This window comes from Equus przewalskii, chromosome 4 (assembly GCF_037783145.1).
Source record: "Equus przewalskii isolate Varuska chromosome 4, EquPr2, whole genome shotgun sequence".
Classification (NCBI taxonomy): domain Eukaryota; kingdom Metazoa; phylum Chordata; class Mammalia; order Perissodactyla; family Equidae; genus Equus; species Equus przewalskii.
The window spans coordinates 106,890,816-106,914,719 of record NC_091834.1 but is presented as its reverse complement, the minus strand read 5'-3'; the positions used below and the strand labels follow the sequence as shown (position 1 = coordinate 106,914,719).

The 23,904-nt window shown below is 42.7% G+C and overlaps 1 protein-coding gene across 6 annotated transcripts in view; it reads right to left on the bottom strand.

Moving 5' to 3' along the window:
- DNAJB6 (DnaJ heat shock protein family (Hsp40) member B6) overlaps positions 1-23,904 on the bottom strand; it is a 90,224-nt gene that overhangs the window by 64,702 nt on the left and 1,618 nt on the right. For all 6 annotated transcript variants that reach the window (XM_070618084.1, XM_070618082.1, XM_070618086.1 and 3 more), the window contains exon 2: positions 1,653-1,743. In XM_070618084.1, the coding sequence (XP_070474185.1) occupies positions 1,653-1,717 (65 nt within the window). In that variant the 5' untranslated portion in view covers positions 1,718-1,743. The remainder of the gene's footprint in view (positions 1-1,652; positions 1,744-23,904) is intronic.

The following is a 23,904-nucleotide window of genomic DNA, read 5'->3' as shown; positions in this document are numbered from 1 at the left end:
GTGACAGCCACACACTGTTAGTCTTCAAACAAAAGTTTTTCTGGTTGCACATGAACAAAGCCTGGAGTCCACAAGATGGACTGTTGTAGGAACATGCACCACCCACAGCTGCCATTTTACTCATTAAAAACCAACAGGGCTGGGGCCGGCCCAGTGGTGCAGCAGTTAAGTTCGCACGTTCCGCTTTGGCGGCCTGAGGTTCACCAGTTCGGATCCCGGGTGCGGACATGGCACCACTTGGCAAGCCAGGCTGTGGTAGGTGTCCCACATATAAAGGAGAGGAAGATGGGCACGGATGTTAGGTCAGGGCCAGTCTTCCTCGGCAAAAAGAGGAGGATTGGAGGCAGATGTTAGCTCAGGGCTAATCTTCCTCAAAAAAAAAAAAAGGCTGAATCTGGTCTGACTCAATATTTATTCAACCACACACTCAGTAGGAAAATCTTGTTCCTTTATAAGGTGATAACACTTTCTAAATTCACACTTCAAAGTCATCCTGGAGATAAGTGCTCAACCATGTTCCCACAAGTAACTAAAGCCAGTCTACTTTCTAATTGTGTCTAGCGTAACGAAGGCATGTTTTTCCATCAGGTAATAGAAGTACTGTGCACATATTATGTTTGTTCAAGAACAGTACAGTGTTTCCAACTGCACCAAGCAATTACGGGCTGTGAACTGTGACCGGGTGTGAGGAATCCCACAGCCCACTGGTGACAGCTCTGAGCACTTCCTCTGAGGCACTTTCTCGGCCTGCCTGCTCTCACCTGAACGGGCTGCTCCTACTCAGTTTCTTGGCCAAGATCTGACACAGGGATGTTCTGCAAGTAGCTTCAGTTATGCCCAACATAGCAGTCAACCTGCTATGTTGTTTGGCACTTTTAAATGAATTATTTGGTTCAACAATCCTTAATTTCCATCTGCAGACCTACTAAGTCTAGTAGCATAGGCTTCATTATGCATTAATCAAAAAGTTGGTTCCTACAACACAAACTGAAACCTAACTTCCAATCGTTCCAGGTTTACTTAGTCTGACTATGCTAAAAATCTATCAAACCTATTTAATGACATTTTTTGCTATACGTTAATGTCAAATGAATCAAGTAGATCCAGTTCACCTTGAGAGCCACCCATGACCTAAGACCGACACCTCACATGGGTCAGGCCCTGGTCACAAGGTGCAAGTAGGACAGACTTCAACGTGGGCCAGAATGGGTTCTAATAGTGCAAGCTGCGACCGTACAATGGGGATTTTCAAGCAACCATACCAAGAATGTTATGGCACCATACTCTAAGAATGCCATGTCAACTCCATTTCAAAGCCCAACGTCAAAGTTCTTTGGGATTATCTCACATCCTCAGTAAGTTTTTGATCTACTTCAGCAGAAATGGAATCCATTGTCCCAAGGCAAAGTAACAGAGGAAACCAGGTGACCTTCTCATTCCCAAATGATAAGTTATGGGCTGGGCCCAGGTCTGAGAAAGCAAAAGCTAATTTGTTACCTGCTCTGTTTAAAGCTAAAATTAAACTGCAGCATTCAAAGACTGTTATACTACATTAAACACTATTTTAATAGGCAATAATATATAAAGTTATACTACTCAATTGTCAGTGTTCAACTGCACAGATTTATTATTTCAGAAATACAATTACTTACGCCTTTTTAATATCCTCGGCTGAGGCATGTCTCTGCACGCCTAGAACTTCATAGTAATCCACCATGTTTTAACAGGCTGTTGGAACAAGTCCTGCAAATAGAAATCCGTGGTCAATTACAAGACTGCCAAGGTTGAGCTCCTCATGGGGGTGGGAACAGAGCAGGAGAGGGAGGGAGGCAGTCACCTCACCCCAGCACTAACCACTGCCTGTCGGGCTGGGGCCTTGTCTGAGAACTGATTCCAAGACTCATGCCCTAAGACCCTTCTCGACATAGGAAAAAAGCTCTGAAATAGCCTAATAATAGCCTAAACTAAATAAAAGTAACAGGTGACTCTGAGGCAGAGACTCGGTGCCCACTTGACCACCAGCTGACAGGCCCTTTGTGAGGATCTTGTTTTCCTGACACGGGCTGTGCTCAGGGAGCTTCTGTTACCTCCCTCCTTCGGTGCATTCCTGTGCCAGGCATTGAGCAAGACTGCGGGGCCACCAGGATGAACACAGTGTCCCTGCCCTGGCAAACACAACAGGGAAACCTCACAAAGACACCTTCCACAGTTCTGCAGCTCTTGCTAGGGACTAGCCAATGTCCTCGCACACATCCCCTGGGAGAGAAAAAGGAAATGTCTTTGACCACAGGGCTATTAGTGTAACTTTACCCTCTGGCTTCAAACTCCTGTCCATCTACCAAAACAACATATTATTGCCCTGTCATCAATACTAATTAGAAGGTATCCCTAGATATCACGCCTCCGGTGGAAAACCAGCAGCAGAGATTTGCTTCACCTGCAGCAGGTTATTCAGGTCACTTAACAGGGCAGGACAATGAAACTCCCTTCTTCTACCCCCTCTAATGGGACTTAGCCTCGGGTCCTACAAACCAAACAGGAACTACACACATGCGCTGCTTCTTTAAGATGTGAGATCTAATGAATTCTTTAAATTTGACTAGCTAAATCATTTCATCAAACCAGTGACCAAAAACTTACAAAAAGCAGGTCTACTCCCCACAACAGTACAAAATAACTTCACCCAATAAAGCAAGTTCTTCTGTCAAGCCACTTTGCCCAAAACTGAAGCCAGGTTTTCCAGAGCATTCCTAGAAACCCTAGTAGCATATTTTCAAAATACTCTGATTGTAAATGAATAAATGAGATCATTAACTTTTCTAAGGCCATGTTGCTGAGGCTGAAAATGCTATGGTTAAATAATGCCACAACTAGGAATTATTCCATTTCTCAAAACAAGATGCAGTTGTACTGTATTTCTACTTTCCAACGTTGGCAACAACCCATGATTAAAACAAAAACTATCTCTAAGTTTCATGTGTTATCCAAAAGTGTGCTTTACATCACCTGGCTTTTACAAAAGATCTGCGTTAGTACATGTTTTCATTAACAGAAAGAAATCCAAAGAGCATTTTCATTTTTGCGACAACAGCATTCAGCATACTATTGTATTTCGAGCCTTCACATCAGCCACTGAACCAAGGCGGGCAGACACAGAAGGTCTACACGTTACCGACCTGACTGCCCTGATGGATTCAGATGATGATGACGAATCATGTTAACAGATGAACCTCTTTCTCTCTATCGTACACACACCCCAGTCTCCCACCACGCCAGCCTCCAATGACTCACACTAACTAACACACCACCATCACCACCGCCTCTCAGCCTTCCAGTGTGCTCGCTGTCTTCCTGGTTCTGGTAAGTGAAACTACACAGTACAGACATTATTTCTACTTTATTTAGTCTGTGTATTTACCATGTCATTCCTGCTTTTACTCTATGTTAGTGTTATTTTAGGTTTTATGTGTTATTTGCTATGATCTGGCAGGTTACTTTCAGGGCTGTGAATACTAAAAAATTTTCCCACAGTATCACTCTCCGCTTCAGTGGCCCAGGGTTTTGCCGGTTGGAACCCTGGGCGTGGACATACCACCATGCATCAAGCCGTGCTGAGGTAGCATCCCACATGCCACAACTAGAAGGACCCACAACTAAAAAGACACAACAATGTACCGGGGGGCTTTGGGGAGAAAAAGGAAAAATTAATCTTTAAAGCACAGCATGGTGATTACAGTCAACGATGATGCATTATATACTTCAGAGCTAAGGGACTAGATCTAAATGTTCTCACCACAGAAAAGAAATAATAATTATGTGATGTGATAGAGGTGTTAGCTAACGTGGTGGCAATCATACTGCAACATATAAATGTCTCAAATCAACACTGCAATATATAAAAGTATAAATGTCTAAAATCAATTGTATCTCAACTTAAAAAAATAAAATTTAAAAAACAAAACATAACCTTATCAGATGAGAGGGGAGCACAGGGATCCTTTTATGAAAAAGCATAAAACAGGAGATGTAAAAACATTTTAATTTCAGTAAAACACAGCAGGCACAATTCTAAGTATTCTACAACCATTCATTTAACTCAAATACTTCAGTAAACACAATAACTGTAAATGCGATGTAAATGAATTAAGATCAAAGATATTCTAAAACTGAATGTTTTACTTTTCCAGCTTTATCATACAACTTGACATAGAACATTGTCTAAGTTTAAGGTGTATATCATGCACCTTAATTTCATTAAAATTGACTTTTTAAAAAAGCTACACTGTTACTAAGAGACAGAAAAATTCAAATTCATGGGACAGGAAACACGTACAAAGTAAACATAAGAAAGCTTGTGTAGGGGCCAGCCGAGTGGTGTAGTGGTTAAATTCACCAGTTCCACTACGGCAGCCCAGGGTTCACAGGTTCAGATCCTGGGTGCACACCCAGCACGGCTCATCAAGCCATGCTGTGGTGGCATCCCACATAGAGGAAGAAGATTGGCACAGATGTCAGCTCCATGACAATCTTCCTCAAGTAAAAAGAGGAGGATTGGCAACAGATGTTAGCTCAGGGCCAATCTTCCTCACAAAAAAAAAGAAAGCTTGTGCAGCAACATGACCCTCAGGAAGAGTACAAAGGAATACGAGCATTATCATGAACAATGACTTCACAAGGATAAAATATGGAATTCTGAATGCAACATGGCCTCAAAAACATCCAAATCAGAAACAGTATTACAAGGTAAAAAGGAAACACTGAGGATGCCAGGGGTGGGAGGTAACGGGGAGTTACTGTTTAATGGGTACAGAATTTCGATGTGGGAGGATAAAAATTTTCTGTGATGGATGGTGGTGGTGGACACACAACAATGTAAATGTACTTAATGCCACTGAACTGTACTCCAGGGTACATGTTATGTTACGTAAAAACGTAAGTTATATCGAAAGTTATACATAAAAGCTTTTTAAAGATTGGCACCTGAGCTAACAACTATTGCCAATCTATTTTTTTTTCTTTCTGCTTTTTCTCCCAAAACCCCCTCAGTACATAGTTGTACATTTTAGTTGTGGGTCCTTCCAGTTGTGGCACGTGGGATGCCACCTCAACGTGGCCTGATGACTGGTGCCATGTCCGCGCCCAGCATCCGAACCAGCGAAACCCTGGGCCGCTGCAGTGCAGCGGAGCTCACGAACTTAACCACTCAGCCACGGGGCCAGGCCCCATAAAAAGCTTTTTAAAAGTTTGTATATATGTTACACGTTAAAAGTTTTGTTGTTTATGTTTTTATAAATAAAAACTTTTTTTAAAAGATACATTCACAATCATATCATTAAGCAGACTGAAAATTAAGTTTGCCAGATTTGAGCACATTTAAGAAACTTGGTGTAATGGAACGTAAAATAGGGCCCTGCAGGTAACAATTAAGAAAATTCATGTTCTTACCAAGCACATGCACACAAGGTCAAGCATACTTAAACACCTAAGTTCTGGAACACTTACAAAAGCAATGGAATCAAAATAGAAAACTATCACAAAACCACAAAGAAACAACTGTGGAAAGAAAACTCTTGTTTTTAAGACAGCCCTTGGGTCACAGAAATCATAAAGGAAACCAAGAAGTATTTAGATGAACCTGAACTACGTATCAACTTCACCAACTGACCAAAATGAACTTTGGAAAGCAATGTATAACCTTAAATACATTAATAAAAGCTCCAGATAGGGCCAGCCCAGTGGCGCGGCAGTTCAGTTCACACGTTCTGCTTCAGCGGCCCGGGGTTCACCAGTTCGGATCCTGGATGCAGACCTATGCAACCTAAGTCATGCTGCGGCAGGCGTATAAAGAGTAGAAGAAGATGGGCACAGATGTTAGCTCAGGGTTAATCTTCCTCAAAAGAAGAAAAAAAAGCTCTAGATGCTAGCAGTTAGGAATGCAGAACAGACTATAACCAGATTTCGCATTTAGAACATCAATATGTATTTTTCTCAAACCGATTCCCAGCACTTTTTAAAAGAATTACAAATTACGGGGAGAAAAACTATATGGTTATTATTTTCTTGTAATTCTTCCAACTTAACATCAAAATCCAATCAGCTGTGCTACATACATAACAAAGATAAACTATTAACTGGAGGATGGACCTGAGGGTACGTGGTTATTCACTGTACAGTGCTTTCAACTGCTTGAGTATGTTCGCCATAAAATATTAGGGAAATTGTTTTAAATGCAATCAGTTACAAAATATGGGAGTGAACACTCAATTACAAAGGTTTCCTCACTGGTAACTACAGCATTGGAAGAGCATTGGTTGGCTGGTGAGAGGCAAGTTCAGCCTGGAAATTACTACCCGCACAAGAGTTGGCTGATTCTCAAGATCAAGGAGCATAGTAGGGGCCGGCCCAGTGGCCAAGTGGTTAAGTTCGCGCACTCCGCTTCAGTGGCCCAGGGTTTCACCAGTTCGGATCCTGGGCGCAGACATGGTACTGCTCATCAAGCCATGCTGAGGTGGCATCCCACATGCCACAACTGGAAGGACCCACAACTGAAGATACACAGCTATGTGGGGGGGGGGGGGGCTGGCAGGGGGAGTGGGGGGGGGGGCTTTGGGGAGAATAAAATCTTTAAAAAAAAAAAAAAAGGGCATAGTAACCTTCCAACTTCAGGAACTAAAACCTGACTATGGACCACAACACAGCAAGAGCAGCCAGGAAGCAGGAGAAAAACCAGCACCCTTTCAGCTCTATTTCAAAGGGCTACTAATTAAGTATGTAAGGTTATTTTCACTTTTGAGCTCCAGCTGCTGCTGCACAGATCTGTGGGGACACCTTAGCAGTGCGTAGCAGTGACAGAACACAGGGGAAACTATGCCAGTCCATCGTTCCCAACAGAACAAGGGGAGAAATCTCAGGATGAAGCTCCCAATTCCTAACGGTTGAACCACTACCTGAGCCACTGCTTACACATCTTTGCTACCAATTCAAAGCATACGTTCTCATAAATCCATACAGTTTGTCCTGTATTTGCACTAATGTGCCTGTGTTTGTGCAAATGACGTGGCAGAAAGATCCTCAACGCAGTTAGTTCAGACAGGGGAGATGAGTTGAAACTCAGGAGGCCATGGTGGTGAAGGCTATGATCACTTAACCACCTAAAACTTCCCCCTGGAAGATCTTTCTATGCCACAAGGACAGTCACCACGACGGGGACTGAGGGAATATATGAGCATCATCAAGTAACAGCTCCTGGAATGGTGGCTGCTTTCGTCTCTTTCTAAATGAAGACTACCCCATGAAGAAAGCTCAGAGGAGATCCATCATCTGAAGAACAGTCCAAAACCTCACCCTCTACCATCTCTTTTGCAAAAACTGTTCATACTTACCACCTTCTCTACTCCCTCTTCCAGTCCTGTCCTGCTCTCATCCACCACTTGAAACTTACTTTTTTTTTTTTAAGATTTTATTTTTCCTTCTTCTACCCGAAGCCCCCCAGTACATAGATGTATATTCTAGTTGTGGGTCCTTCTAGTCGTGGCATGTGGGATGCCACCTCAGCATGGCTTGATGAGCGGTACCATGTCCGCGCCCAGGATCCAAACCGGCGAAACCCTGGGCCACCAAAGCGGAGCGAGCGAACTTAAACCACTCAGCCATGGGGCCAGCCCCATGAAACTTACTCTTGTTTAAGGTCAAAAGGAAAAGCCTCCCATGCTAACATCCAATAGACATTTTCAGGGCTCACGCTATTTGACTTTCCAAAACCCTAAACATACTTGGGCTTTCTGGTCACATCAGCTTCTGATTTGTTTTCTGTATGCCAACTTGCCCCCCTCAACTAGACCTGTGAATAATAATGGGAAAGCTAGGGGCTCAAAGCCCTCTTCCCATCCTACATTGTTTTCATCTCCTCCCATTATTTAAATACCATTTATTTAGCAATGATTCCCAAATTTAAGCTCTAATTCTAGGTCTCTCTTCGGCACTTCAGACACAAATAGACAGATGGCTGCCTGACACAGCCACTTGGACGTCTGACAGACATCCCAAATAGAACATGACCAAATTTAACTCCTGATCCTCCCCTCTCCCCAACACCTGGTCTTTCTCTAGTGAATTCTACCTTGAGCTCTCAAGCTGCTTGACTGGAAACTTCCACTGTCACCAACATCACTACATACCCGCATACACACAAGAAATTAATCCAGTTTTGCCTGGTCTATCTGCAAAATATGTCAAACCCATTCACTTTTCTCCATCTTCATTCAACGGCACCAGCATCTCTTACCCTGAAATGCTGTGGGATTCTCCTAATTTATTCAAGCCCTCACTTCTCACAGCCAAGGTAAGCTTGTAAATATGCAGATGCTATCACAACAGATACAATACCGTGTCCAGCAGCAGACAAAACCAGCTACGAAAGACACTGTTGGCTCCACTGGGATTAGACGGAAGGAAAAATTACTGTACTGGCTATAGGTTCAGGGCAGGGAAGTGCAAGATGTGCCTGGGACATGCAGTCAAGCAAGAAAGTAAAGAAACAAGCAAAAAAATGATAGGTCTTGTCAAGAAAAACAAGGAATTACTGCAGAACTGTACCAGCATGGAGATGACTGACAATAAATGACAACTAAATGCTATCTGGACTCCTGGACTAGTGTGTGGAGCAGTTAAAGGACATTAGCGGAAAAACTGCTGGGATGCAAATACAGGCTGTAGTTAACAGTACTGTACCAATGTTAATTTCTGAGTTTTGAAAAATGTACTGTGGGGCCGGCCCATGGCCAACTGGTTAAGTTCGTGCACTCAGCTTCAGCAGCCCGGGGTTTCACCAGTCTGGATCCTAGGCACAGACATGGTACCACTCATCAAGCCATGCTGAGGTGGCATCCCACATGCCACAACTAGAAGGACCCACAACTAGAGTATACAACTATGTAGGGGGGGATTTGGGAAGAAAAAAGCAGGAGAAAAAAAAGATTGGCAACAGTTGTTAGCTCAGGTGCCACTCTTTAAAAAAAATTAACAAATTTTAAACTCAAAAATTGCTCTGTAAAGACAATAAAGTGAAAATATCCTAAGGTCTAGAAATAGAGATCCAAAGGTACTGAGGACCTTGGACATCGAAGAAACCTGAAAGTGGGCTTAAGTACTGATATCACAACCACCATGTAGTGTTTGTCACATTCATTTCTCATCGCTTCAGAGTAATTAGAGATAAAAGAAACAATTTAAAACTTGACAAAATCCACAAAGATTAACTGCATTCAAATTATTTATGATTAACCCCAGAGCTTAACACAAAATAAAAGGCCACCTATACATTTATATCAGTAACTTCCCTGCAGAACTATTTCTAAATATTAACACCATGTTTTTTAAAAAACTGATAAATTTATACACTAAATGTCCAACTGATTGTATAGTATCAGATGATAAAAGCAGCCAGAAAATTTAGAAATATGACCCTATTCCAAAATAATTTTAAGTAAACTGCTGCTGAACCAGAAGATGCACAAGGAGGTATAAACCAGCATTATTTTATACACAAAGACTACTTCCCCAGTCACAAACTAAGTTGAATCTTTAACAATCTTTCTAAAGCATCAAATATAGGCACTTATTTTCAAAAAGATGCCATCTGTGCAAACAATGCATTTTATTTTATTTTTTTTTAAAGATTTTATTTTTTCCTCTTTCTCCCCAAAGCCCCCCGGTACATAGTTGTATATTCTTCGCTGTGGGTCCTTCTAGTTGTGGCATGTGGGATGCTGCCTCAGCGTGGTTTGATGAGCAGTGCCACGTCCATGCCCAGGATTCGAACCAACGAAACACTGGGCCGCCTGCCGCAGAGCGCGCGAACTTAACCACTCGGCCACGGGGCCAGCCCCGCAAACAATGCATTTTAAATGGCCTTCACCTACCTAAGAATAGCCGACCCTCCTTGCTTCCCAGCTAAAACTGCAGGTGTAAGCCTGTGAGGATGAGTGAGAACTAGCTCTTCAGTTCTCACCTAGGACTTAGCACTACAGACACCCACATACAGAAAGAGAGCCCAAGAGACAGCCTCTTGACCTACATTCCTCTCCTGATCGAACATGTTCAATGGACGTTACAGGGGATAGATAATACCAGCACATGGGCACTCAGAGGGACTCAGAAGCTGACTCGATTTGCCTTCCCTTCTCAAGGGTACCCAGATCAAGGGAGCAACACGGCTCCCTCCTCACAGCCTCCCACTATCTGCAGGCACTGCCAGGAAAAAGTGGCTTCTCTCTTGCACCCAGAAGCCAATGCCTGTTCCCCTCAGCACGCTGAAAACTAACGCAGGAATCAAAGGAAGTGATTTCTATGACGGAACAATACACGAAAGAGCAGACACGTAAACACAGGTGTCCACAAGGACTTCAGGCAGGAGGGAACTGCACTCGGAAAACACCTTCTAAAATGCACTGTCCAATATAGTATCTGCTAGTCAGATGCAGCCATTTAAATCTGAACTTATTAAAACGAAATATAGGGGCTGGCCCCATGGCCGAGCGGTTAAGTTCGAGCGCTCTGCTTCGGGGGCCCAGGGCTTCACTGGTTTGGATCCTGGGCGCAGAGCTGGCACTGCTCATCAAGCCATGCTGAGGCAGTGTCCCACATGCCACAGCTAGAAGGACTCACAACTAAAAATATACAACTGGCACATACACTACAACACTACAAAACACGCAAGTTGAGATTGCAACTGGAACCCCAGCGACCGCAGGACTCACCCCTGGGCGGAGCTCATCCAATAGTTAAGTCAAGGGTGCCAGAATCAATCCCTAAAGTCTAACTTTTATAAACTTACAAGTTTCATACTTAAAATGGTAAACTCAACAGAAGCATTTACTTTCCCTCCTCCTGAAACATCCATAAAAGATTTTCCTTAAAAATACAAAAACAGACGTCTGGTTTCTAGTCCCGCACGTAAGGAGCTATGACGTCACCCCTCCATCCTAATAAGGAGAAGGTGAACAAACTGAAAACTTGACAAGTCGTCTTAGATCTGTCACAGAAGTGAGGTCTGCCCCCCGAAACTGAGAGACACTTCAGCAGATAGAGAGAATCACAACTTGCCAGAGCAAAAGAAACCTCGGCGAAAGAACCAATACCAGGATAGGAAACTTGAACTGCAACTGACAAATTGCTGGCAGCTTGGAGTGGACAAGTCGGAGCGTTAACAACACATTTTTGTGAGTTTTACCTCCAGGGGCTCTATCAGGTCCCCACACTAAATATTTGAGAAAAACGTGCTTGCCGAGGAGAAAAGGAACCATTTAGAAATACTAGAACATTTTGTTCTTAACAAGGTCTGCCCTCAGGGGAAACTCTTTTATCAGAGCCTAACCCACGTGAGGGCAGGGGAACACCCAACTCCAGTCCCCCAGCCATCCTGTCCCACCCAGGAGAGAGGAGGGGAACTGGGAAGTACTAGTGAAGTTGGCAGTCCAGACGCACAAGCTCCGTAGAAGACTGAGACCTACTCACAGACTATAGAAAGCCCCCCAACACACACTTCCCCTCACCTCCACATTCCTGAGGGGTCCTTACAGCAGTTCCTTTTACCCAGTACATCACATCCACCATCTTTAACAAAAAATTACAAGGCATACTAAAACGCAAAAAGCAGTTTGAAGAGACTGAGCAAGCATTGGAACCAGTCAGATATGGCAGGAAGGGTGGAACTACCACACAAAGAATTTTTTAAAACTACAATTAATACGCTAAGAGCTTTAACGGAAAAAGCAGGCCACATGCAAGAACAGACGGATAACGTAAGAGATGGAAATTCTAAGAAAGCATCAAAAAGAAATGCTAGAGATCAAAAACACTAACAGACATGGGAAATGTCACTGGTGAGCTTATTAGTAGACTGGACAGGGCTGAGGAATCGAACAACAGAAACTTTGAAACTGAAAACAGAATATCCAAGAGCTGCTGGCCAACTACAAAAGATGTAATACACACGTAATGGAAATACCAGAAGAAAAGAAGCAACACTCCAAAGCATAAATGAACCTTAAAGCAATTTGAAGCAGTAATGATTGAGAATTTCCCTCAAATTAATGTCAGACACCAAACCACACATTCAGGAAGATCAGAGCACACCAAGCAGGATAATGACCAAACAAACTACACCTAGGCATATCATATTCAAACTTTAGAAAATCAAAGAAAAAAATCTTAAAAGAAGCCAGAGGAAAAAACACCTTACCTATAGGAAAGTAAAGATAAGAATTCCATCCATGCAAGTTAGAGTGGAGTAAAACGTTGTAGTGTTGGTGTGGGGGGAACCCCACCAACCTAGAATTCTGTACCCTGCAAAATTATCCTTCAACAGTGAAGAACAAATTGGGGCCGGCCCCATGGCCTACTGCTTAAGCTTAGTGCACTCTGCTTTGGCAGCCCAGGTTTGGTTCCTGGGCACAGACCTACACCACTCGGCGGCAGACATGCTGTGGCTGCAACCCACATACAAAACAGGAAGATTGGCACAGATGCTAGCTCAGGATGAATCTTCCTCAAGCAAAAGAGGATTGGCAACAGATGTTAGCTCAGGGAGAATCTTCTTCAGCCAAAAAAAAAAGTTAAGAATAGAGACTTTCTCTGGTAAACAAAGCTGAGGAAATTTGTTGCCAGCAGATCTGCCCTGCAAGAAATGTTAACAGTTCTTCAGAGAAAAGGAAAATGATATAGGTGAGAAACTCAGATCTACAAAGAACAGAGAAAGAACAAGTGTCCGTAAAAGAAAAACTTATTTTTCTTATTCCTAACTGATCTGATAATTCATTCAAATAATAACAACACATTTGATTATATGAGCTTATGTGACTACATATGCTTATGTGAGTGAAATGAATGACAATGATACAAGGGCAGGGAGGGGAGAATTACGAATATCTGTTATTAAAAGGTACTTGCACTACCGATGAAACTGTACAGTGTTATGTGAATGTGCACTTGGATTAGCTGTATGCAGACACTGCAAACTCTAGGGCAACCATTAAAAAGGTAAAAAAAAAAAAAAGTATAACATACGCTAGCTAAGGAGAGGAAAATGGAATCATATAAAATGTTCAATTAAAACCAGTTTCTAAAATTTACCCTTTTTCCCTCAACCTCCATAACCAATCACCTATCAATCACCAGTTACCCACTCTGCCCTGGTTTAGACTCTCACCATCTGTCAGCTACACCACTGCAAAAACAAGTTCCACAATACCCATGAGGCAGACCTGTGCTCTAGCCAAAACCCTTCAATGATTCTTACCATTTAAGATGGCTTTAACCAACCTCTGGTCTGATTTACTTACATGCATATCACCTTTACTCTTTCTCTTGTTTTACACTTTTATAAGTTAATTTGTTAATGGGCACATTGTAAAATCCATAAAAATCACAAGTTAGAAATGCTAGTTATTTTTACTGCAACAATATGTAACTATTAAAATGAAATAAATTTCTTTAGTGTACTACCAAAAATCATTATATGTGCCACTTGACAGGGAAAACTCAAGACTCCATTCCACAGCATCCAAGGCCATGACCCTGTCTGACTTCATATCCTCCCTGATGCTATCCTATGTGCAAAGCAGACTCCATCACCTGCCGACTACAGACAATGCCTCTTGTCTGCACTCTGGCCTACCCTTGCACCTCGCAGGTGCATTCTTCATCCTCATCCCAACTCCAGGTTACCTCCTCTCTTCTGAGGACACACCTCTGTATACCTTTCTTTACAATGGGACTGCATCTTACACACGCCTCCATTAAAACATTGATCAAGTTATCACACCCATCACACATTACACTGGGTTTTTTAACACTTTTTACATCGTAAGCTCCTTGAGGGCAGGACACATGTCATTTTATTTTTAGAGCTCAATAATACAGTCCGCGGTAAATAATGAAGCTTATTGAATTAGTGGGTACACAGAAGAAAGCTTTTAACTACAGAATGTCAGAAAGATACTAATGTTTCCTCATATTCCAATCGGTGAATAAGCCAAAGGCCCATATATTCATCAAGATGCATGTTTAAATGTATATTGTACTCAATAATGTAAATATTGGTGCAAAAGAGTTTATAATCACTAATTAAATTTTTCAAAGGTTTCACTTTTTTTTTAAAGATTGGCCCCTGAGCTAACATCTGCTGCCAATCTCTTTTTTTTTCCTTCTACTTCCCCCCAAAGTCCCCCAGTACACAGTGGTGTATTTTAGTTGTAGGTCCTTCTAGTTGTGGCATGTGGGATGCCACCTCAGCATGGCTTCATGAGTGGCGCTAGGTCCGCGTCCAGGATCCAAAGCGGCGAAACCCTGGGCCACCACAGCAGAGCCCGTGAACTTCACCACTCGACCCCAGGGCTGGCCCCTCAAAGGTTTCACTTTTGATGGCTTTAGCAAATTAATGAATATTTTGATTGGCTGGTACTGTTTTCTATCCCCTTAGTCTTTCTAACTCTTTTTTGGCAAATAATTCTCCGTCAGGACTAAGGAAGCTGTAACTACCTACTGGCCTGGTGGTCAGCTCTTTGGTCACTATCTGAGTTGTATTTTTATTTTAAGATTTTATTTTTCCTTCTTCTTCCCAAAGCCCCCCAGTACATAGTTGTATATTTTAGTTGTGAGTCCATTTGTGGCACGTGGGACACCGCCTCAGCATGGCTTGATGAGTGGTGCTAGGTCCGCACCCAGGACACAAACCGGCGAAACCCTGGGCCGCCAAAGCAGAGCACACGAACTTAACCACTGGGCCGTGGGGCCGGCCCCTGAATCTCACCTTTAAAATCATTCTTTCCATGTTCTGCATTCAGCCAAATGATACTACATGTGACTTGAACACACCTATTGCCTACAGAAATAAAATCAACCGCTGAAGTAATGACAGAACTGGAGCTATTTAAATTAGTATCTCTCTCTCTTTTTTTTCTTTTGGTAGAGCATGCAAAGTTGAGTTTGGCAAATAAAACATACATGTGAAATTGGGGGGGCTGGCCCCATGGCCGAGTGGTTAAGTTTGCGCGCTCCACTACGGCAGCCCAGGGTTTTGCTGATTTGGATCCTGGGCGTGGACATGGCACCACTCATCAGGCCACATTGAGGCAGTGTCCCACATGCCACAACTAGAAGGACCCACAACTAAAATATACAACTATGTACTCGGGGGATGTGGGGAGAAAAAGCAGAAAGGAAAAAAAAAAGAAAAAGAAGATTGGCAATAGTTGTTAGCTCAGGCGCCAATCCTTAAAAAAAAAAAATTGAAATTAAAAAATATACAATGATAGAATTATGTGACATAAGTGTTAGAAACACTACCATAGTAATCACACTACAATATAAAAATGTATAAAATCAATATGTTGTACACATCAAACTTACACAGTGTTATGTCAATTATATCTCAATACAAAAATAAAAAATAAGAAAAGGGGGCTAGAGGAGTGGCATAGTGGTTAAGTTCATGCACTCCACTTTGGTGGCCCAGAGTTCGCAGGTTCGGATCCCAGGCCCAGACTTACACACCATTCATCGAGCCATGCTGTGGCAGCATCCCACAAACAAAACAGAGGAAGACCGGCACAGATGTTAGCTCAGGGACAATCTTCCTCAGCAATAAAATAAATCAATGAATGAATAAAACAATTCAGGATAGATTATCAAATATATATATATACCTACAAAGACAAAAAAATGTAAAAGCAGAAACGAGCAACGGAATTGTCACATGAAAAATAGATACTAAGTCACATGAAAAATAGATACACTGCAGAAGCCCTTAAACAGCTTGGGAATTTTAAGTACAATTTCAGAAAAAAATTACTATTTACAGGCCATATTTTCCCCTTTTAAAATGAAGTGTTCTGTGTGGTGGAGGGCACGTGTGGTGAACGTACGAATATCCTAACACAGCTGACGTTTGAGCCCTGACCATACCCAGCACTAGTCTGAGCACTAGGTGGACACTGCTGCTGCCCTTATTTCTCCCTGGGGAAGCCTGAGGCCCAGAGCCTGCACATGGTCTAGGGTTACACACCACAGTGGGGAGCAAGATCAGACTCAGGCGCTCCAGCGTGAGCTGCCCTCTTCATCACTGCTGCAAGTAACTCTCTGGGGTAAGCTGTAGAACTTTCTGCATCAAAAAATGTATGTCTCTCTGAAAAAAAAAGACATTGCCTAACTGCCTTCCACATAGGCTGGACCAACATGCATTCTGACTAGTATTATTAGCCTTACGTTTTCCAGCCCTAAGAAACAATTACTACCCTGTCTGATATTTCCAACCCGTAAGTGAAGCCTGATCTGTCTTGTGCTCATGAAGTTAAGCATCTTTTCAGGTTCAAAGGCTATCTGTTAAGTGCTTCCTGTGAACTGCTCATCTATGCCCTTTGCCCATTTTTCTACTGAACTGTTGGCGTTTCCTAATTTTTTTGACCAAATCTTACAAAGGCCTTTATTGGAATCACTGAAAGCCAAGCCTTAACTATGTCTTCTATTATTCCCTCTTTTCAATGTGGGGATGCCCACCGGGTGTCATACACTGCTTGGGCTGGAAAAAAGCTTCTACCAACATGACTAAGTGCAACTCAGACTGTGAAATGAGTCAGGGAAAGCACAGAGCAGACACCAGGAACCGAGAGAAGTGCTACTGGCACAGGTGCTCCACAGAAAGGAACAGCATGCACAAATAGAAAACCCCAAAGATGGCTGTCTACCGAGAGAATGACTTTGTATGTACGAAAAAAGGGGAGCATGTCTAAATGAGGATTCCTAGGTCCATTCCAAAAGATGCCATTTCACCCAACAGTATGTTAGCCCGTGAACGTACATTTTAAACAAGCACCTCAGGTGACTCATACAAATATTCATCTACGATGTGAACCCAAAGCTGATGGTCCACTTAGGATAAATTTTGACTAGCCAAGCCAAATTAGCAAAATATTAAAATGTTACTATATACCCTCTATATGCCAGATACTGTGTATTCAATCTAGTCTTCTCCTGTGGTCTAGCAGTTAAGATTCAGCACACTAACCACAGCAGCCCAGGGTTCCCTTCCTGGTCAGGGAACCACACCACCCGTCTGTCGATTGTCCTACTGTGGCAGCTGCGTGTTGCTGTAATGCTGAAAGCTCTGCCACCAGTATTTCAAGTACCAGCAGGGTCACTCATGGTGGACACGTTTCAGCAGAGCTTCCAGACTAGGAAGAAAGACCTGGCCACCCACTTCTGAAAAAACTGGCACGAAAACCCTATGATTAGGAGCAGAGCATTGTCTGATACAGCACTCGAAGGTGAGAGGATGGCGCAGAGACTGGGCAGGGTTCCACTCTGCTGTGCACGGGGGGCACTGGGAATCGGAATGAACTCCATGCCACTAACAAGAGAAAGTCTTCCCCTGAAAGAGAAGCCTGCACCCACTACAGTGTACCCAAATGAACATGGAGGAGTTCCTCTCTGGAAAGATGAATTCTCACTTCATTAAAGCTACGCAGTCCTTCCAATGCAGAAGCAAGTCCTGTGGTCTAAAGCTGTGGATCACCCGAGAAGATAAGCTACTGAAGTATAGAGAAGTTTCTGTCCTCACCATACAACTAGCCACCACCGTGTAATGCGTTCTCTTTTCCCAGTCTGTAGATTAGCAACAATCTGCCATTTCTAACTCCTAGGGGTCCAACCCTGCCCATCCAAGACTCCTACTTTCTCCAAATAGATCTTACAAATACGAAAAATGGGCTGGTTGGTGTATGTACATACACAGTACCCAAGATGCTCCTTCAGGGTGAAGGCTGCTAGTTCAAATACCCACCTCTCTACCACTGCTTGCACTTTTAACCAGTGTACCATTACATCAACATCCCCAAACAGAAGTTCTGCTTCCCAAAGCTAAATCAGCTAGCATATCTCCTGCACAATTACTCTACAACTGAATTATACTGTGATTATGCGCATTTACAAGTTTCACTACTAGAGAGTTCTTCAAGATAGAATTCTAAGTAAAATGAATCTAGATCATTCTTGCTAAGTCTCTCAGATTTCTTTTTTTCTTTTTTTTTCTTTTTTTGCTGAGGAAGATTAGCCCTGAGCTAACACCTGTGCCAATCTTCTATTTTGTATGTGGGTCACCGCCCCAGCATGGCTGATAAATGGTGTAGGTCCATGCCCAGGATCTGAACCCATGAACCCAGGCCACTTAAGCAGAGCATGCCAAACTTAATGACTAGGCCACAGGGCCGGCCCGAGATTTTCCTTTTACTACCAAGAGAGAAAAGGTGCAGAGATTTCCCAACAAATCTGCCTTTACTTCCATTCCTGTATATCATTGGAAAGGTACTCTACAGGTTCCCAAACATCTGGGTAACCTTCAAAAACTCACTTTATTCACTTTTGACTTTCTGACCAATCTATATGTCATGTTTCTCTAAATACATGGATCAGGGGGTGGCCTCGTGGCCGAGGGGTTAAGTTCACATATTCTGCTTCAGTGGCCCAGGGTTTCACCGGCTTGCATCCTGGGTGCGGACATGGCACCACTCATCAGGCCATGCTGAGGCGGCGTCCCACATGCCACAACTAGAAGGACCCACAACTAAAAATATACAACTATGTACCAGAGAGCTTTGGGGAGAAGAAGGAAAAATAAAATCTTAAAAAAGAAATACACAGATGATTAAATCTCTCTAGTAGAGGCCCCTGAATCAAATACATACCATCCCATATCAACTGCATGCAAACCAGTATGCAGTAGATGAAATCTCTAGCCACAATGATAACTCTTCCCCAAAACAAAGATGTAAATTAAATGTAACAAAACATCCAGGAACACCACTAAAGCAGTACAAATTTAACTACTCCTCCTCAAAAAAAAGAAAGCTTCAGAAATGATCCGTATGGGATAAAGTCAGGATCAGACAGCCTGAGGGCTGGCTCATAGAAAAAGTGGGACCAGAATTGTCTCTCTCAAGATCCTGTTTATCTACAGGGTGCTATGTGACTTCAGAGCCACTGCTTCTCCTCCACGAAACTGCATCCACTATCAGTTTTGACTATAAATAACACAAAATTTCAGCTACTTGAGGTGCTCCGTGATGAGTAAGCTCTAAAAAGTCAAGTTTTATGCACAGTTCACCTTGCCCCTTTTAGTTACAAAGTCATGATTTTAATCATTTTCTAGAGAACTTTTTAGTCATTACACATGCCCTGTGTTCTTAACAAAATTGAGAGAATATATGTGCCCAACATGATCGTTCCAAATATTACCAGCCTTCGAGGCCTGTACAGATTATCCTGAGACAGGTTCAAGCGTGGAGTGTAGACTTAGATATCTCTACATTCTGAGTCCTACTGGACTCACAAATAAGGCATTACTGGACATAACTGACCATCTTTCCACCCATGAGACCTTTCTCAAACATCTCTCCATCTACCATCTAAGAAAATGCGCTCTGCTTAGATAGGAAAAAAATGCTCCTTTGTTCCTTTCCAATTCATGAAAATCAACACTGAAAATGGAGCCGAAGGAGGGGGAACCCTTCCTTCTTCCAGAAAGCCTTATTATCCACCCATAGATTACTACTCATTATACATTGTTTTAAGTATGTTGACGTAAATAATCCATAACCAATCTATAAATCAAAATTGGGGTGAGCTTATTTTGAGCCAGACATGAGGACCACATAGCCTGGGAGAGTCCTTCCACAAAGGAAGGGAGCACTCCAAAGAAGTGGGATGCACTGAGTGGTTATATACCGTCAGAGAGCATGTATCGCATATGATTCAAACGTCCCTTTGACAATAGTCACAAGATCGCCCTGTTGCACAGGGCGATTGGTGGACACAGCAGGGGGCAGGTCTGCTGTCTGGAGCTGGGTGATCACAGGCGAGCCGGGTGGTCACAGGGTGGGCGCAGCAATCAGTTCCTAGCCTAGGGAGAGATGCTTATCCTTAAGGAAATGCCAATGTGGGGGAAGGTGCACCTTTATCTTAAGGCCATCTGGTCCTGTCTTTGGGACATAGCAAATGCTTAAAGCAGACAGAAATGCATGCTCCAGGGCCATGTTAAGCCCTTTCAGAAAAAACAAGGCCACGCCAAATTAGGTTTACACCAAATGGGCTTCCTCATATACTCTAATATCCTATTGTTTGCTGTTTGTTTATCAGTAACAATTCGATAATATGTCCACTGAAGACATTCTCTACCTTTAGCTTAAAAAAAAAAAATCAGAGGCCGGCTGCGTGGCCGAGTGGTTAAGTTCACATTGGCGGCCCAGGGTTTCGCCAGTTCCAATCGTGGGAGCAGACATGGCACCGCTCATCAGGCCACGCTGGGGCAGCATCCCACACGCCACAGGTAGAAGGACCTATGACTAGAACAAACAACTATGTACCGGGGGCTTTGGGGAGAAGAAGAAGAAAAGATGGGCAACAGATGTTAGCTCAGGTGCCAACCTTAAAAAAAAAACCAGCAGATCAAAATTCTCACTAATTCTATTAACCTAGAAAAAGGGTAATTTAAAAAAACACTTTTTAAAAAATGTTTCATTCCTATTGTGGCAAGAAACTAGTTCAATACTATTTGCTTAATGGAATGGAAGCAGGCAAGAAGTTTAAAAAGAAATAAATGATAAATCTGGGAAAGCTTCCTACATGTCATTTCATTATCTGATGAACGCCCAGAACAAATTCAAAAACATAAAAGTGGACTATCGTTCCTTATCACACATCACCTACTTATATATTTTGTTCTTACCTGATATGCCTTGAAGTATTCCTGAAACAAACAAGAGAAGTTATTTCCTCTAACTCAAGATGCGAGACCATCCTTTCAACTGGCAATTATCACCTATTAGATAGGGACATGACTGACTTCCTTTCATCGATACACAACAGAACAGAGGGCCAGCCCCACAGCCGAGTGGTTAAGTTCACGCGCTCCCCTTCTGGGGCCCAGGATTTCCCTGGTTCGCCGGTTCAGATCCTGGGCACAGACATGGCACCGCTCATCAAGCCATGCTGAGGCGGCATCCCACAAGCCACAACTAGAAGGACCCACAACTAAAAAATATACAACTATGTACCGGGGGGCTTTGGGGAGAAAAAGGAAAAAATAAAATCTTTAAAGAAAAAAAAACACCGTAGAACACATGGCCAAGTACCCAGTCTCAGATACCTGTGAACTAAAATTTAACATTTTATATATTTATATATCTCTTTCTAACTTTCCTAAACTCTGAATCTCATTATTAAGTGCAGAAGAGTATCAGAACAAAGCAGGAAGGATCCTATTCATTATTTTCTGAGCACTCTGGGTCGGAGACAGTGCTACAGGCACAAAGGAACACAGCAGATTGAAGCCTACCCTGGAGGGAGGCACAGGAGCACCCCGTGCCCACACGGAAATGCAAAGCAGACTCTGAACGCCGCTGGTGCTAAAGGTAGGAGCAGAATTTTAAAGGGCACTAAATCACATGCTGCCTGAGGAAATCAGAGACAAGAGATGCTTGCAAACGAGCTTAAGAATCCTAATACCTAGAGTATTTAGATACACAAGTAGTTCTACTGCCCCACAGCCATAAGCAACGCTTGCTGTTTTTAGAATGGCCAAAAAGTCCTTACAAACTTTAGACAGGATAACAATTCTAAGAGTAAAACCAAGCTATGCATAAATAAGATACAGCTTTTGAAATAAGGTATGAAGGATATAAACAAGACAGAACCTTCTCTGCTTTGACATATGTTGCAATCCTTAGAAATTTAACTATGTTTTCTCAGAAATTAATTTTCCCCACTTTAACAATAAGGTTTTTAAATTTTACTTCTTCTTAGGTAGGATATTAAAACAGAAAGGGAGGCCAGCCCTGTGGCCAAGTGGTTAAGTCCGTGCACTCCACTTCAGTGGCCCAGGGTTTCACCGGTTCGGATCCTGGGTGTGGACATGGCACTGCTCGTCAGGCCACACTGAAGTGGCACCCCACATAGCAGAGCCAGAAGGATCTACAAGTAAAATATACAGCTATGTACTGGGGGGCTTTGGGGAGAAGAATTATTAAAAAAGAGAAAAGAAAATGGCAACAGATGTTAGCTCGGGTGCCAATCTTTAAAAAAACAAAAAAGAAATCAAATTGCTTTAAAAAAAAAAAGCTGTGGGTCAATTGTGATTTTAAGTCCTCTAAAAACACAGAGTTTGAAAAAACACCATAGGGGGCCAGCCCCTTGGCTGAAGGGTTAAGTTCGCGCGCTCCGCTGTGGCAGTCCAGGGTTTTGCTGGTTCGGATCCTGGGTGTGGACACGCCCCCACTCATCAAGCCATGCTGAGGTGGCGTCCCATATGCCACAACTAAAAGGACCCACAACTAAGAATATACAACTATGTACGGGGGGGGGGGGGGTTTGGGAGAAAAAGGAAAACAACAAAACCTTTAAAAAAAAAAAGAAAAAACACCTTATAATAAATATACAATAAACCATCAAAGTTTTCCTAGCTGACTTATCCAGTAAGTCATTTTCTCCAATTAGGCTTTAAATTGTCTTTCCATTCCTATATTACCATTTCCATCACTATTCTGATCGTCATCAGCTTCGCTTTTCTTCTCCCGTATCTCCCTTTCTCGAGTTGGAAGTTCTCTCAAACTCTATTCATGCAAGAGAAACGCCGCCTTTCTGAAGTCTCGCCCCATCCCATCCCAATGTACCAGTGAGCCTGCAGTTACCCTCCTTTCACCGCTAGGCGGTGTCCTGGACAAATTTAAACCAAACCAGATTTCTGACACACAATACCATGCTAAACCCTAGAATCATTTCCAAGTTGAAATAAAAACGCAGAAAGGAAAAAAACTTCTAAAAATCTTGTTAAGACATCAGCTTACAGAACAAAGGCTGGTCATATCCACTTACTCCTTACCAACAGACATCAGAAGATGTGTAACCACCCTCAAGCATTAACCTACATCGCAGCTGACCTTTGGCGCAGACATGCCGACTGCACTCCAGTGGAACGTAACAGGTAACACCGGTCTAAGTGACACGGTCAGGATTGCACTGCAATTCTGAAAAGCTGAATTAAAAATAATCTACCAAGTTTTAAAGTGTCCCCTTTAAAACTGTAAAAAATAACACATAAACCATCCCACCCCAACCTGGTTTTCGAGTTTGCTAAATTGAAAACTGTCAATGATGGTGAAGAGCACACGGTTGTATTTGTTTGAAACTGTCCAAAACAGAGTTAATAATTCTACTCCTGGTTCTACCCCCAAAAATAATGGGTTTGCTTAAAAAGGAAAGCTACTGTATGACACTTCATTGCCCATATCATACCAGAATTCTTTATCCATAATTCAGTCTTCAGAGTATTACTCAAACAGTACTCCCCACCCAGCCCTCCAGATAAGCCTCTGTCCTGCAGCAAGAAACACTCTCAAACCTACCACTTTCAACTCAAGAAAACAAATTTAAAACACTGATATTTTGAAAAGGATGCCGAACTCATCTCAAATTCTTTAAAGGCCCTTAAATTCCCAACTTTCTCATCCTCTACAGCACCACACTAAGCATAGTTAGGCCAATTTCAAAAGCCACCTTCTCAACCCCTTTTGTTCTCCCACTTCCCACCAAGTCATCCACACCTACTAACTACTACACCAAGCCAACTTACTCCCCAAACTCCTATTCTGCATAATGCAAAACATTCCACAGCTCCTCGATAGTGTGCACACTCATCTTTTTGTTACAGATCATACAAATACAAAAGTTGTAACCCCATGAGAGCTGAAGTTTCTTACTGGAAACAAGGAAAGTCTGGATTAAAACTTCCCCCAGTGGGGTGCACGGGGGGGGGGGGGGGAGGATATAATTCCTAAACCATTTTTTATATGTATAATT